Source organism: Coccinella septempunctata, chromosome 7, assembly GCF_907165205.1.
Source record: "Coccinella septempunctata chromosome 7, icCocSept1.1, whole genome shotgun sequence".
Classification (NCBI taxonomy): domain Eukaryota; kingdom Metazoa; phylum Arthropoda; class Insecta; order Coleoptera; family Coccinellidae; genus Coccinella; species Coccinella septempunctata.
Genome location: NC_058195.1, coordinates 26,126,163 through 26,138,431, shown reverse-complemented (window position 1 = coordinate 26,138,431; position 12,269 = coordinate 26,126,163). Strand labels below are relative to the sequence as shown.

Here is a 12,269-nt window from a genome sequence, read left to right as displayed (position 1 = left end):
ATAAGGAAGCTCCCCAGAGGAAAACCAAAGGTTGTCCATTTCAACCGATTAGCCCCGTACGCGCAGGACAAAGAAGAAGTACGTCTTGTGGAAGCCCCGATGCAAGGTAGCAGCGATTACCAGAAGTTTATGGATTGTTATGGTGAGACACGCGTTGCACGGTTCAGCGTTACACAGGAAGTACATCAAGATCTCTTTACCGTGTCTAAGGAATACTCTCTCGCTCATTGCGTAGCGGAGGACCTTCGTATGAGCAAAGGAATAGCAAGAGTATTCAGAAATAAATTTGGACGTCAGGAACAACTATTGCGACAGCAGCCAAGAATCGGGAAAGTTCTGAAATTGAAGGCTGAAGGTCGGTTCATTTATTATCTAGTCACCAAGCAACATTCCTACCAGAAGCCAACCTATCAGAATCTATGGGCGGCACTGCATAGCTTGAAAGAAGACCTTCAACGCTTTGGAGTTAGGAAATTAGCTGTTCCCAAGCTCGGTTGTTTATTGGACCAGCTGAATTGGCGAGTTGTGCGAAGCATGCTGGAGGTGGTATTTCAGAAGACTGGTATACGGATCCTGGTGTGCAGTTTCAACCCAAAGCAGGCCGGAAAAACTGTGGAGTGCTACTTCCATCAGAATGGCTACTGTAGGAATGGTGATGGGTGCAAGTTTCGCCACGGTCCTCAGAGAAATTCACTAAATCTGTTCTGGGACAGAACAGGCTTAAGGAGGGGACAGTGTAACCAGTCCGGCCCTTGCGGTCGGACCTTTCGAGAACCAGGGCAGTCGTTTTCTTCTGGAAGAATCGCGAAAGGTTCGCGAAGGTATCTGAATGTTTCCGGCGCCTATATAAGCCCAGCGGAGGAGCAGGTAGGAAGTACAAGTACAGATATAGTTCACAGTGCAAGCGACTAGTGGAAATAAATACGAGTGGAAATAAATAGTTGTGTCATAGTTAGTTTGTGAATTATAAATGTATTAAGTGTAAATAAATAATTTTAATAAGTTGGACGTTTTAATCAAGTGAAGAAAACGTTACAATATCTTTCGTCAGAAACGACTAATTTATATGACGTTTTCATTATAATTCAATTCAAACAGTTCGTCGTCTCGAAACGTCAGGAATTTTTTTATTCGTCAAAGGAAAGAAACAATAAAATCATTTTTCCATTGAAGAACAAATATTCATTCATGTTATTAACTTTCCAGCTAGTGGCTGCCATTCGTATGCTGGTAAAATTGAAAAAAGACGTTCTTTAAGTGCTGCCATTTTTTCGAAGAGAATGGAAACTATTGTGATATTCGTAATTTCTACTTATCGTTCAAGTGTTTTGGCAATACCCCACATTGTGGTAGTCTTTCTCCCTTTATAGTCCAAGAGCTAGTGAACCCTGGGAGTAACGGTCTCCCTGTAAGGTTAGAAATTTGTATACTTACGATTTATGACATGCTAAGAGCAATAGCCATGACCTGGCAGGCGTCAGCCCTGCACGTCATCAGCCCCTTTATTTTTTGGACTGTTGAGTAAATTGAGTTTCAAAACTTGTTTCTGTAAATTTGAAAATTTAATAGGATAAAGTTTATTTATTGTACATCCTAAAAAAAAAATTGACAGGCGATTGCAATAAGCAGAAGTATATGACAGATCAATTAGAAAACGTACAGTTGATGAGGTAAAATAAACTTTATCCTGTATACTTAAAATTTTTATATGTTTTCAAGTAAACGTCTCAGAGTAAATATGTACAATGCCAGGCGGTTTTGAACAGCATAAGACCTTGACAGGCGAGGGGACAGCTGCTAAGGGCGTGCAAATAAGAAATGTTACATGAACGCATACAGTAAATGCAATGTATTTTATTGGGTTTTATGCAATCTACATTATTTTTAACATTCATTTTCTTCAGCATCATCCGAAATTTCGCTATCACTATTTTCATCATCATCTGATTCTTCAACAATGTTTTCCTCATCTGAAAATAGTAAAAAAAATATTTTAATGAATCAATAAGGTTGTTAAGAATTAAATATCAAGCTCAATTACATAGGACTGCGTATTAAATGTTACGGAATATGTTTGGTCGTCTTGTGAAATGGGGTTTGAGCGACAGCTAAATGTCATAAGCTTACGCGTTAACGAAGTCAACATTGGTGACATGGGATTGAAACGCCTGAGAACCAGTTCTCCACGCATAGTACGCATCTTGTAGCATAAGAATTCAGCCGATATAATTTGCGTTGCTTTCTTCGCTAATACCTTTTTTGATACTTCCGCATAGTTTGTGTTATTCAACACCGCATTTTGTTTTGTGCTTATTCAGCACCGCATATTGTTTTGTGTTTATTCAACACCGCATTTTGAACATTAAAAGTTGGAGCAGACTTCCCGCAGCCAAGGGTCCCTGTGAAGAGCTGGGATTTTGGAGCTGAGATAACTTCACCAACACTGAGACGATCATTTCGGTAAGTCATCACTGTTGACAGCAAATTCCGTATTTTTGTTTTATTTCATTCAAACATTTCGCTGTTGCTCCGGCTTCAAGCCCGCGATATTACAGTCCACATTTCTATCCAAATTAAACTGAGCTATCGGACGTAACATTGGTCCTATCGAGCCGTATATTGAATTTCCTTTTGATTGATTTGCTTAATTTCAGATTCATTCATTTATTTCTTGTTTATACTCATAACTTTGCATTCACGCAAAAAATCGCTTATCGAAGTCGACACATTGTTCGAGTTTCAGTACGGTGCACTCAACGCATTTGGAGTGGCATCGTTTATGCATATTCTTTTGAAATCGCAATTATTCGTGATAATTACTGATCGCTGTTATTGAATTCCATTGATTCGATATACTACGCATTTTTGCACTATTGTTCTCATTAACAATCAAATAGTTTCTTGAAATTCCTTTATGCAATCCGAAAATGACGGATTTTAAACTAAAAAGGGCTAAGTTCATAAGAACTTCTTGTATAGTTGAACTGACTTCACTTCTTGATTTGGCTAATAAAGCAGTTTCGGATGGATCACTTAGAACCTCCTTCAGAATTCGATTCACTGAAATCGATGAAGTTCGTGAAGAGTTTAATAAGCAACATCAGACAGTGACTAGTATTCTTTTACAAAGTGATGATGCTGATCTGACTTTGGAAGAGTCTGTTAGAGGTGACTTTCAGAACAGTTACTTTTCCGCTAAAACAATTTATGCACAATTGTTTGATCCAAATGGGGAATCTTTGAATCTTTCTGCGCAATCTGTTTTGTCTCGGAAGCAAAGTCTAGCAACTTGCTCGCCTAATAATTCTACGCCTAATGTTCGTCTTCCACAAATAGAAATAAAAAAATTCAGAGGAGATTACACGCAATTTGTGACATATCTTGATGTATTCGATGCTTTAGTTCATAACAATTCTTCGCTAACAGAAATTGAAAAGTTTAACTATTTGATTTCTTCTTTGGAAGGACCCCCTCTGTCCTTGGTTCGCACATTACCTATGACTTCGCAAAACTACCAGATTGCATATGATTCACTTATTAATCGTTTTTCTAATGAGAGGTTGAGAGCTCAAGCTCATTGGAACGCAATTGAACAGACGCCTAGAGTCAATTGTAATAATCATACCGCACTTCGTGAATTAATGAATACATTTACTGAAAATTTGGCTGCTTTGAAGAATATGAATTTTCCGGTTGAGTCTTGGGATTTTATCATGTTCATGCTTTTGATAAAGCGTCTAGATAACGCTACTGTAGCGCGTTTCGAACTCGAACATGGATCATCCTCAATCCCAGAATTCAAAACATTAATTGAATTTCTTAATAAATATTGCAATGCAATGGATACCGTCGGAACATCTCATAGTTCAAATAGTACATATAAATCTTCTGTTCAGAATAAGTCTTTTTCTAATGTAAAACAACGGGTTGATACTTATTTTGTTAATGATAATAAAAACCAACGCTCAAACAATATTCCTGTTTGTACACTTTGTAAACAAGATCATGTGTTGCGTTCTTGTTCACAGTTTTTGGAAAAAACACCTAAGGAACGCCATGCGTTTGCTAAGCAAAACCACTTGTGTTTTAATTGTTTGAGCTGGTCTCATGATTTGAGCTCATGTAAGTCAGTAAACACTTGTCGAAAATGTCATGACAGACATCACACGCTACTACACCTGGCTCAATCTTCCGATAAATCTCCTGCTGATTCAGAGGATTTAACTTCTAGTTCTGCTAACGGAGCAGTCTTAACAGCGTCTACGGGTATTTGCCTAAAGTCATCCACAGTACTTTTATCCACGGCTTTAATAGAAGTACGAGACAATTTTGGAGAATTTCATGTATTCCGTTGTTTAATAGACAGCGGATCTATGTCTTCTTTCATCAGCAGAAAAGCTGCGAATTTATTAGGTTTGCCTCGCCACAGGGTTGATGTCGAAGTAAAAGGTCTAAATTCCATGAGAACTAACATAACACATGGTTCATGACGTTGATGTTTCGCCCATTACAAGTGAAGGAACCAATTATTTTGACAGACGCAATTGTTCTAGATCAGGTTTGTGACAGGATACCTGCTCATCCGGTTCCTGAGTCTGCTTGGTCTCATTTGGCTCATTTGAAATTGGCTGATGAGAGGTTTTATATGCCAGGTACCATTGATATTTTATTAGGCGCAGATGTGTTTTCAAAAATTTTATTGCCTGGACAAATCATAGGAAAGTCCGGTCAGCTTGACGCGATTCAATCTGTTCTTGGGTACATTTTGATGGGCAAATTTGAAATCAGTCAGAACGCACCTATTTCCACATTTTTTATTTCATGCTCAGAATTTGTGTCTGACATTTCTTTAAAAAAATGTTGGGAACTTGATTCTGTTCCTTCAATAGAACCGTTGTCAACGGATGACAAATTATGTGATCAAATATTTTCAGATCAACACTACCGAGATGATCAGGGTCGTTACGTCGTATCACTTCCATTCCGAAATATTTCACCCGAATTCAGGGGAATGCGTGAATTAGCGCTAAGTCGATTCTTTTGTCTTGAACGCAGGCTTATCAAGAAACCAGATTTATACAAACTTTATGTTGAATTCATGCGAGATTATTTAGAATCAGATCATATGGAACTTGTTCCTCGCAACTCTATTCATTCAAATTCGTTTTACCTTCCCCATCACTGCGTTGTTAAAACCCAAAATAATGTAACGAAAATAAGAGTAGTATTCAATGCTTCCGCAAAATCTCCTCAGCCAGAACAAGGCTCACTAAATGATCATCTACTCACAGGTAGAAAACTACAGAAAGATATTATTTCAATTTTAATACGCTTTCGTTTGCATGAATATACTGTTTGTGCTGACATTCGACAGATGTATCGTATGATCCGCATAAAACCAGAACACGCTGACTATCAGCGTGTAATTTGGAGATTCTCTGTTGATGAGGATCCTCAGGATTACCGTCTGTTGACGGTCACTTATGGTGTTAACAGTGCACCATATCTTGCATTGCGAACCCTTGTTCAATTAGCCATAGATGAAGGTGCCAACTTTCCTCATGCGTCAAAGGCGTTGCTTGAGGATACATATGTGGATGATGTTGTCAGTGGAAGCTCCACATTGGAAGGGGCCAAATCCTTGATTAACGAATTGGTTAATCTTCTCAAAAAGGGTAATTTTGAATTGAGAAAATTTTCCTCCAATAGTCCATCAATACTATCTGATATACCGTCCTCCCATCTGTCGGTTGATCCACGCTCATTTGATAAACATGATGAATGCACTTTTCTCAAGGTCTTAGGTTTACAGTGGGATCCACCACAAGATTGCTTTCGTTTTGTTGTAGAAATCTCTGGTAACTTCTCAACGAAACGTAATTTACTTTCGCAAATAGCTCGCATTTATGACCCAATAGGTTTTCTCGCACCTGTAACATTTCTCCTTAAGCATCTTATGCAAAGAGTTTGGTCGTCAGGTGTTGCTTGGGACGATGAGCTCCCTGCAGATATTGCTAGGGTCTTGGATGCTTTCAAATCTGATATTTCAAGTTTATCTTCAATTAAGATTCCTCGTAAGCTTCTCACGCCTTTAGCAGAATCCTATGAACTTCTAGGATTTTGTGACGCCTCAGAAAGAGGTTATTGCGCAGTTGTTTATATACGCATAAAAATGAAAAATTCTGAACTTATTAGATTTGTATGCGCCAAAACTAAAGTTTCCCCCCTCAAACGCATCACCATTCCACGCCTTGAGCTCTGCGGTGCAGTATTGTTGGCAAATCTTCTTTCATTTTGCCTCAATACTTTTCATACTTCCGTAAGCTTGGAAAATGTATTTGCTTTCACTGATTCTCAAATTACCCTTGATTGGGTCAAGGGAGCGCCGCATCGATGGCCTACCTTTGTTTCGAATAGGGTAGCCCATATACAAGACAAGATACCCAGTGCTTCTTGGCACCATATCGAGTCACAAAATAACCCGGCGGATCCTGGGTCTAGAGGCTTACTTCCATCAGAGTTTGCTTCTCAATCCATATGGTTCAATGGACCACCAAAGTTGCCCATATCACTCAAACACTGTCCTTCGACTTCCGTCTTTGACAGAACCGCTCATTTAGAAGTGGATAATTTCTTCTCGAACCTTCCAGATAACTCTCCTGATAGTGTAATACTTTCTTTACTTGAAAATATATCATCTTTGAATAGAATTCAAAGGATACTCTCATATGTACTTCGCTTTATAAATAATACAAAAAAAGGTACAAAACGCTCCGGACATATTTCGCTCATTGAATTGAACGAAGCTTTGCTTTACTTGGTCAAAGCGGCGCAACAACAATCATTTTCCGCTGAACTCAAAAGGAAAACGTTTTCCAGATATTTTAAAAAATTGAATATTTTCCGAGATGAAGATGGCATATTGAGGGTCGGTGGTAGAATCGATTCATCTTCTTTAACATTTGAATCGAAACATCCTATGCTCTTACCCAAAAAGAGTACTTTGACTACTCTGGTCATCGACATGTATCACAAGAAATATTTACATGCCGGTCTACGCACAGTTAGATTTCTTATAGCCCAAAGATTTTGGATTCTTAGTGGTAAAAAAGCCATATCCTCAGTAATCAATAAATGTGTTAAATGCTTCAAAATGCGACCCAATGCTTATCACCCCCCGATGGGTTCACTTCCTTCATCACGAATCTCTCAAGTTAAACCATTCAGTAGCAGTGGAGTGGACTTCGCAGGTCCATATTCTATAACATTCAGTCGTCATAGAGGTGTTAAAACTACAAAATCTTATATTTGTTTGTTTGTATGTTTTGCTACAAAAGCTCTCCATTTAGAATTGGCTACTGATTTGTCCACGGAGACTTTTTTAGCTGCCCTCCAACGCTTTATCGCCCGTCGAGGAAGAGTGAGTCACTTGTACTCTGACTGTGGTACCAATTTTCTTGGTGCAAGTCGGGAATTGAACAAGTTAATGAAACAGGCGGCGGAACAGGAAAATATCTTGTGGCACTTCAATCCACCTTCAGCCCCCCATATGGGTGGTTTATGGGAGGCAGGAGTCAAGTCCGTCAAAACTCATTTGACTCGAGTTATAGGTGCTCAAATCCTCACCTTCGAGGAATTTTATACAGTTCTCTGCCTAATTGAGGCTATTTTGAACTCGCGACCTCTGGAAGCCTTATCTTCAGACCCTGAGGATGTCTCCGCACTTTCACCTGGTCATTTTCTCACCCTTGAGCCTCTGAATGCCCTTCCCTATCCTGATATCTCCCAACTCCCTTTGAATCGTCTGAGCCGTTGGCAATCTCTCCAACGTATTCAGCAGGATTTTTGGAAGCGATGGCATCGTGAATATTTACATACGTTGCAGCAACGCTGCAAATGGTTTTCATCTGATGAAAATCCGCCCAAAATAGGACACTTAGTTCTCATCAAGGATGAGAGGCTTCCGCCTTGTCAGTGGGCACTTGGCAGAATTCTGACATTGTCGAATGCGCCCGACGGAAATTGCCGTGTTGCTACCGTCAAAACCAAAAGTGGCCTCCTAATGAGACCTGTTGTAAAATTGTGTCCCCTGCCAATTGAAACTTGAACAAGATTCATTGATTGTAGATTTGATTCCTCCCTTAGTGTATATAATTCAATAAATATCTTCTTATATAGTTATATGGGTTAAAAATAGTTGTTTATTCTTTTTTGTTTTTTTTTTTCTTGAAAGCGCGTATTTAATCTATGTATGGCCAATGTTACAATTTCACCGATTTTAACTTGTTTTTTCACTTTTCGTGGCCGGAGAATGTTTGGTCGTCTTGTGAAATGGGGTTTGAGCGACAGCTAAATGTCATAAGCTTACGCGTTAACGAAGTCAACATTGGTGACATGGGATTGAAACGCCTGAGAACCAGTTCTCCACGCATAGTACGCATCTTGTAGCATAAGAATTCAGCCGATATAATTTGCGTTGCTTTCTTCGCTAATACCTTTTTTGATACTTCCGCATAGTTTGTGTTATTCAACACCGCATTTTGTTTTGTGCTTATTCAGCACCGCATATTGTTTTGTGTTTATTCAACACCGCATTTTGAACATTAAAAGTTGGAGCAGACTTCCCGCAGCCAAGGGTCCCTGTGAAGAGCTGGGATTTTGGAGCTGAGATAACTTCACCAACACTGAGACGATCATTTCGGTAAGTCATCACTGTTGACAGCAAATTCCGTATTTTTGTTTTATTTCATTCAAACATTTCGCTGTTGCTCCGGCTTCAAGCCCGCGATATTACAGTCCACATTTCTATCCAAATTAAACTGAGCTATCGGACGTAACAGAATAAAATAGTTGTATGTTACCTGAAATGCATTCCTCAGTTTCAGTCGATTGTGCTGTGGCAGTATCAGCAGGTCCTTGTAAAAGTATGTCGTATATAGAAGATGGAACCGTATTCCCCTCAAACCAATTAAATTCGTAACGACTATCAATTGAATTCCAACCGTTATTTTCAGGTGTAAGAATTGTTGGTTCTTTTAAATTACAATTTCGCCATATATTTGTAATGTAGGCAGTTCTCAATAGTTGTTGATGTAGTTCACGTTTGCAGGGTGGTAAATTCGATGAATCATAGCTTACTACTTTTTTCATAAACACTTTAGGATTATTTGTGTTGTACGTAGCAAGGAACTTTTCATAACGTGCATTATTTAACTTTGAACATTTCAAACCATACATTTGGCATACAAATTTCTCTAGTATCGGGAAAATTTTTTCTTTTTTCTGTACTATTTCTGTGTTTCCTAATTCTTTGAATGCCTTCTGATATACACTCGATTTCTGCAATATTTCGAATGGTTTTTTTTACCTCTTCTTGAAAAGGACGGATTGAAATCGCAACCGGTTAATGCATGAAATCCCGGTAAGCTTTGGCATATAGAAGGTCGCAATTTTGTATATAGTTCAGAAATATTTATCCATTTTTTACAATTATTAGTGCCATCTTCCATATGGATTTTTAAATTATTATATTATTGTGGAGATGGTCCATGTTTCCGAGCAGTAATATTAAAATGTCTGTGTCACATGTTTTTATTAATACGTCGGATACATCTTCATCCATTTGGCATGTATGGTATATTATTTTTGTATCAGCCTCTTCATGATGTTGGCACGATAAATCATCATTTATATCGACAATCACAGAGTTATTGTGGACACTATAAGTATGGCATGCATTAACCGGTTGCGATTTCAATCCGTCCTTTTCAAGAAGAGGTAAAAAAAACCATTCGAAATATTGCAGAAATCGAGTGTATATCAGAAGGCATTCAAATAATTAGGAAACACAGAAATAGTACAGAAAAAAGAAAAAATTTTCCCGATACTAGAGAAATTTGTATGCCAAATGTATGGTTTGAAATGTTCAAAGTTAAATAATGCACGTTATGAAAAGTTCCTTGCTACGTACAACACAAATAATCCTAAAGTGTTTATGGAAAAAGTAGTAAGCTATGATTCATCGAATTTACCACCCTGCAAACGTGAACTACATCAACAACTATTGAGAACTGCCTACATTACAAATATATGGCGAAATTGTAATTTAAAAGAACCAACAATTCTTACACCTGAAAATAACGGTTGGAACTCAATTGATAGTCGTTACGAATTTAATTGGTTTGAGGGGAATACGGTTCCATCTTCTATATACGACATACTTTTACAAGGACCTGCTGATACTGCCACAGCACAATCGACTGAAACTGAGGAATGCATTTCAGGTAACATACAACTATTTTATTCCGTAACATTTAATATGCAGTCCTATGTAATTGAGCTTGATATTTAATTCTTAACAACCTTATTGATTCATTAAAATATTTTTTTTTTACTATTTTCAGATGAGGAAATTATCGTTGAAGAATCAGATGATGATGAAAACAGTGATAGCGAAATTTCGGATGATGCTGAAGAAAATGAATGTTAAAAATAATGTAGATTGCATAAAACCCAATAAAATACATTGCATTTACTGTATGCGTTCATGTAACATTTCTTATTTGCACGCCCTTAGCAGCTGTCCCCTCGCCTGTCAAGGTCTTATGCTGTTCAAAACCGTCTGGCATTGTACATATTTACACTGAGACGTTCACTTGAAAACATATAAAAATTTTAAGTATACAGGATAAAGTTTATTTTACCTCATCAACTGTACGTTTTCTAATTGATCTGTCATGAACTTCTGCTTATTGTAATCGCCTGTCAATTTTTTTTTAAGATGTACAATAAATAAACTTTATCCTATTAAATTTTCAAATTTACAGAAACAAGTTTTGAAACTCAATTTACTTAACAGTCCAAAAAATAAAGGGGCTGATGATGTGCAGGGCTGACGCCTGCCAGGTCATGGCTATTGCTCTTAGCATGTCATAAATCGTAAGTATACAAATTTCTAACCTTACAGGGAGACCGTTACTCCTAGGGTTCACTAGCTCTCTAGCTATTACGCCTTATACGGATGGCAAGAAAGTCCCGAGGTATAAACTCCTCTTAATGGATGTATGAGCGTCTCAATAAAGATTTCTGGGTTTTCTTCACTCCAAATTCGGAAATTTACGTAGTCGTTTAAACAAAGATGAACGTAGGGCACGGTGAGATTAGCGAACTGAACTAGTTTTTTTCAAAACCAATTTACACAGTTTAAAGCGTTGTTCTGAAATAGGTTGTGAAATGGCAAAACGTACTGACCACCAACCGTCAAATTAACACTAGAATCAGTGTTGGAAATTTAAAAACCAAACCTTTTAAAAAACAGAGCTTATGACAGAGCAATACAAGACATCAACAATGTGGGCTATTCATTCAAAATTGCAACGTTTGTTGAGAATAAACAAAGGAGTTGACATGAAATGTTTTGTGAAAGTTTATGCATCCATGAAAGCAATTGAATTGAAATTTCAAATGATTCAAGATTACCGTTCGAAAGTTATGGTCATTTGATGTTCCCCTGAGTAGCCTCTATACTCCGTAGGTATTTCTCGTGGCCCACCTTCTTTATATTTCATGAGCAATTTGAGAGATTGGAATAAAAATCAAAGTGCCGTACAACTAGCGGCATGAACTCTATATAATGGTTATACCAATACTTCATGCTATCAATCTTTGTTACATAAAAAGAGTTCAAAGACGATGAAGATTTATATTCAATGAATGTTATTTCTCTAGTCGTTCAAATAAATAGTTTTATGTGTATTGGAGCAAATTGAAAATGGATTGAAGAACGTGAAATCGCTCGGGCATCAATCTCTGAACGATTTGTTGAAGCCCGATATGTTTTTATCAGTTCATGTACACGTATTTATTATCTCGAGTTGTTGGATCTGCGATGCCTATTGTACAAGATAGCGGTTGCTTTATTTTTATTTGGTCCATATTTTCCACCAGGTATAACGCGAAGATATTTCTAGTGAACAGTTTGCGTGAGACACTATTATTATTTATGATTGAAATCACAATAAAATTCGATGGAGTCCAAGAATGTGTTGATTTCCTTTTAGTCCTTTTCCGTATAATAGTATATAATAGTGCGGTTGGAAAAGAATCTCACTGTATTTCTAGAATATACAGGTTGTTGCATAGTTAGGTGTACATAGCTCAACTGCGGATAAATGAAACGAACGATTGCAAATAATTCGAAATTGGGATCACTCAATTATTGCAAATAATCTATAGCTAAAGAAGTTTACGATGCATAGTGAACAAGATAT

General features: G+C 37.6%; 1 protein-coding gene across 1 annotated transcript; it reads right to left on the bottom strand.

Annotated features, from left to right (window-relative positions):
• Positions 1-1,884: 1,884 nt before the first annotated feature.
• Positions 1,885-9,392, bottom strand: LOC123317674. The gene is made up of 2 exons (XM_044904281.1): positions 8,862-9,392; positions 1,885-1,970 (listed from the first exon to the last, which is right to left on the bottom strand). Exons 1-2 carry the CDS (start codon positions 9,235-9,237, stop codon positions 1,885-1,887), a joined length of 462 nt encoding a protein of 153 aa, XP_044760216.1. The 5' UTR covers positions 9,238-9,392.
• Between the last annotated feature and the right edge of the window lie 2,877 nt (positions 9,393-12,269).

Coding starts and splice junctions, on each gene's coding strand:
- LOC123317674 (XM_044904281.1), bottom strand. CDS start 9,237: ATGTATGGTTTGAAATGTTCAAAGTTAAATAATGCACGTTATGAAAAG. Junction 1,971..8,861: donor AACTGAGGAATGCATTTCAG/GTAACATACAAC, acceptor TACTATTTTCAG/ATGAGGAAAACATTGTTGAA.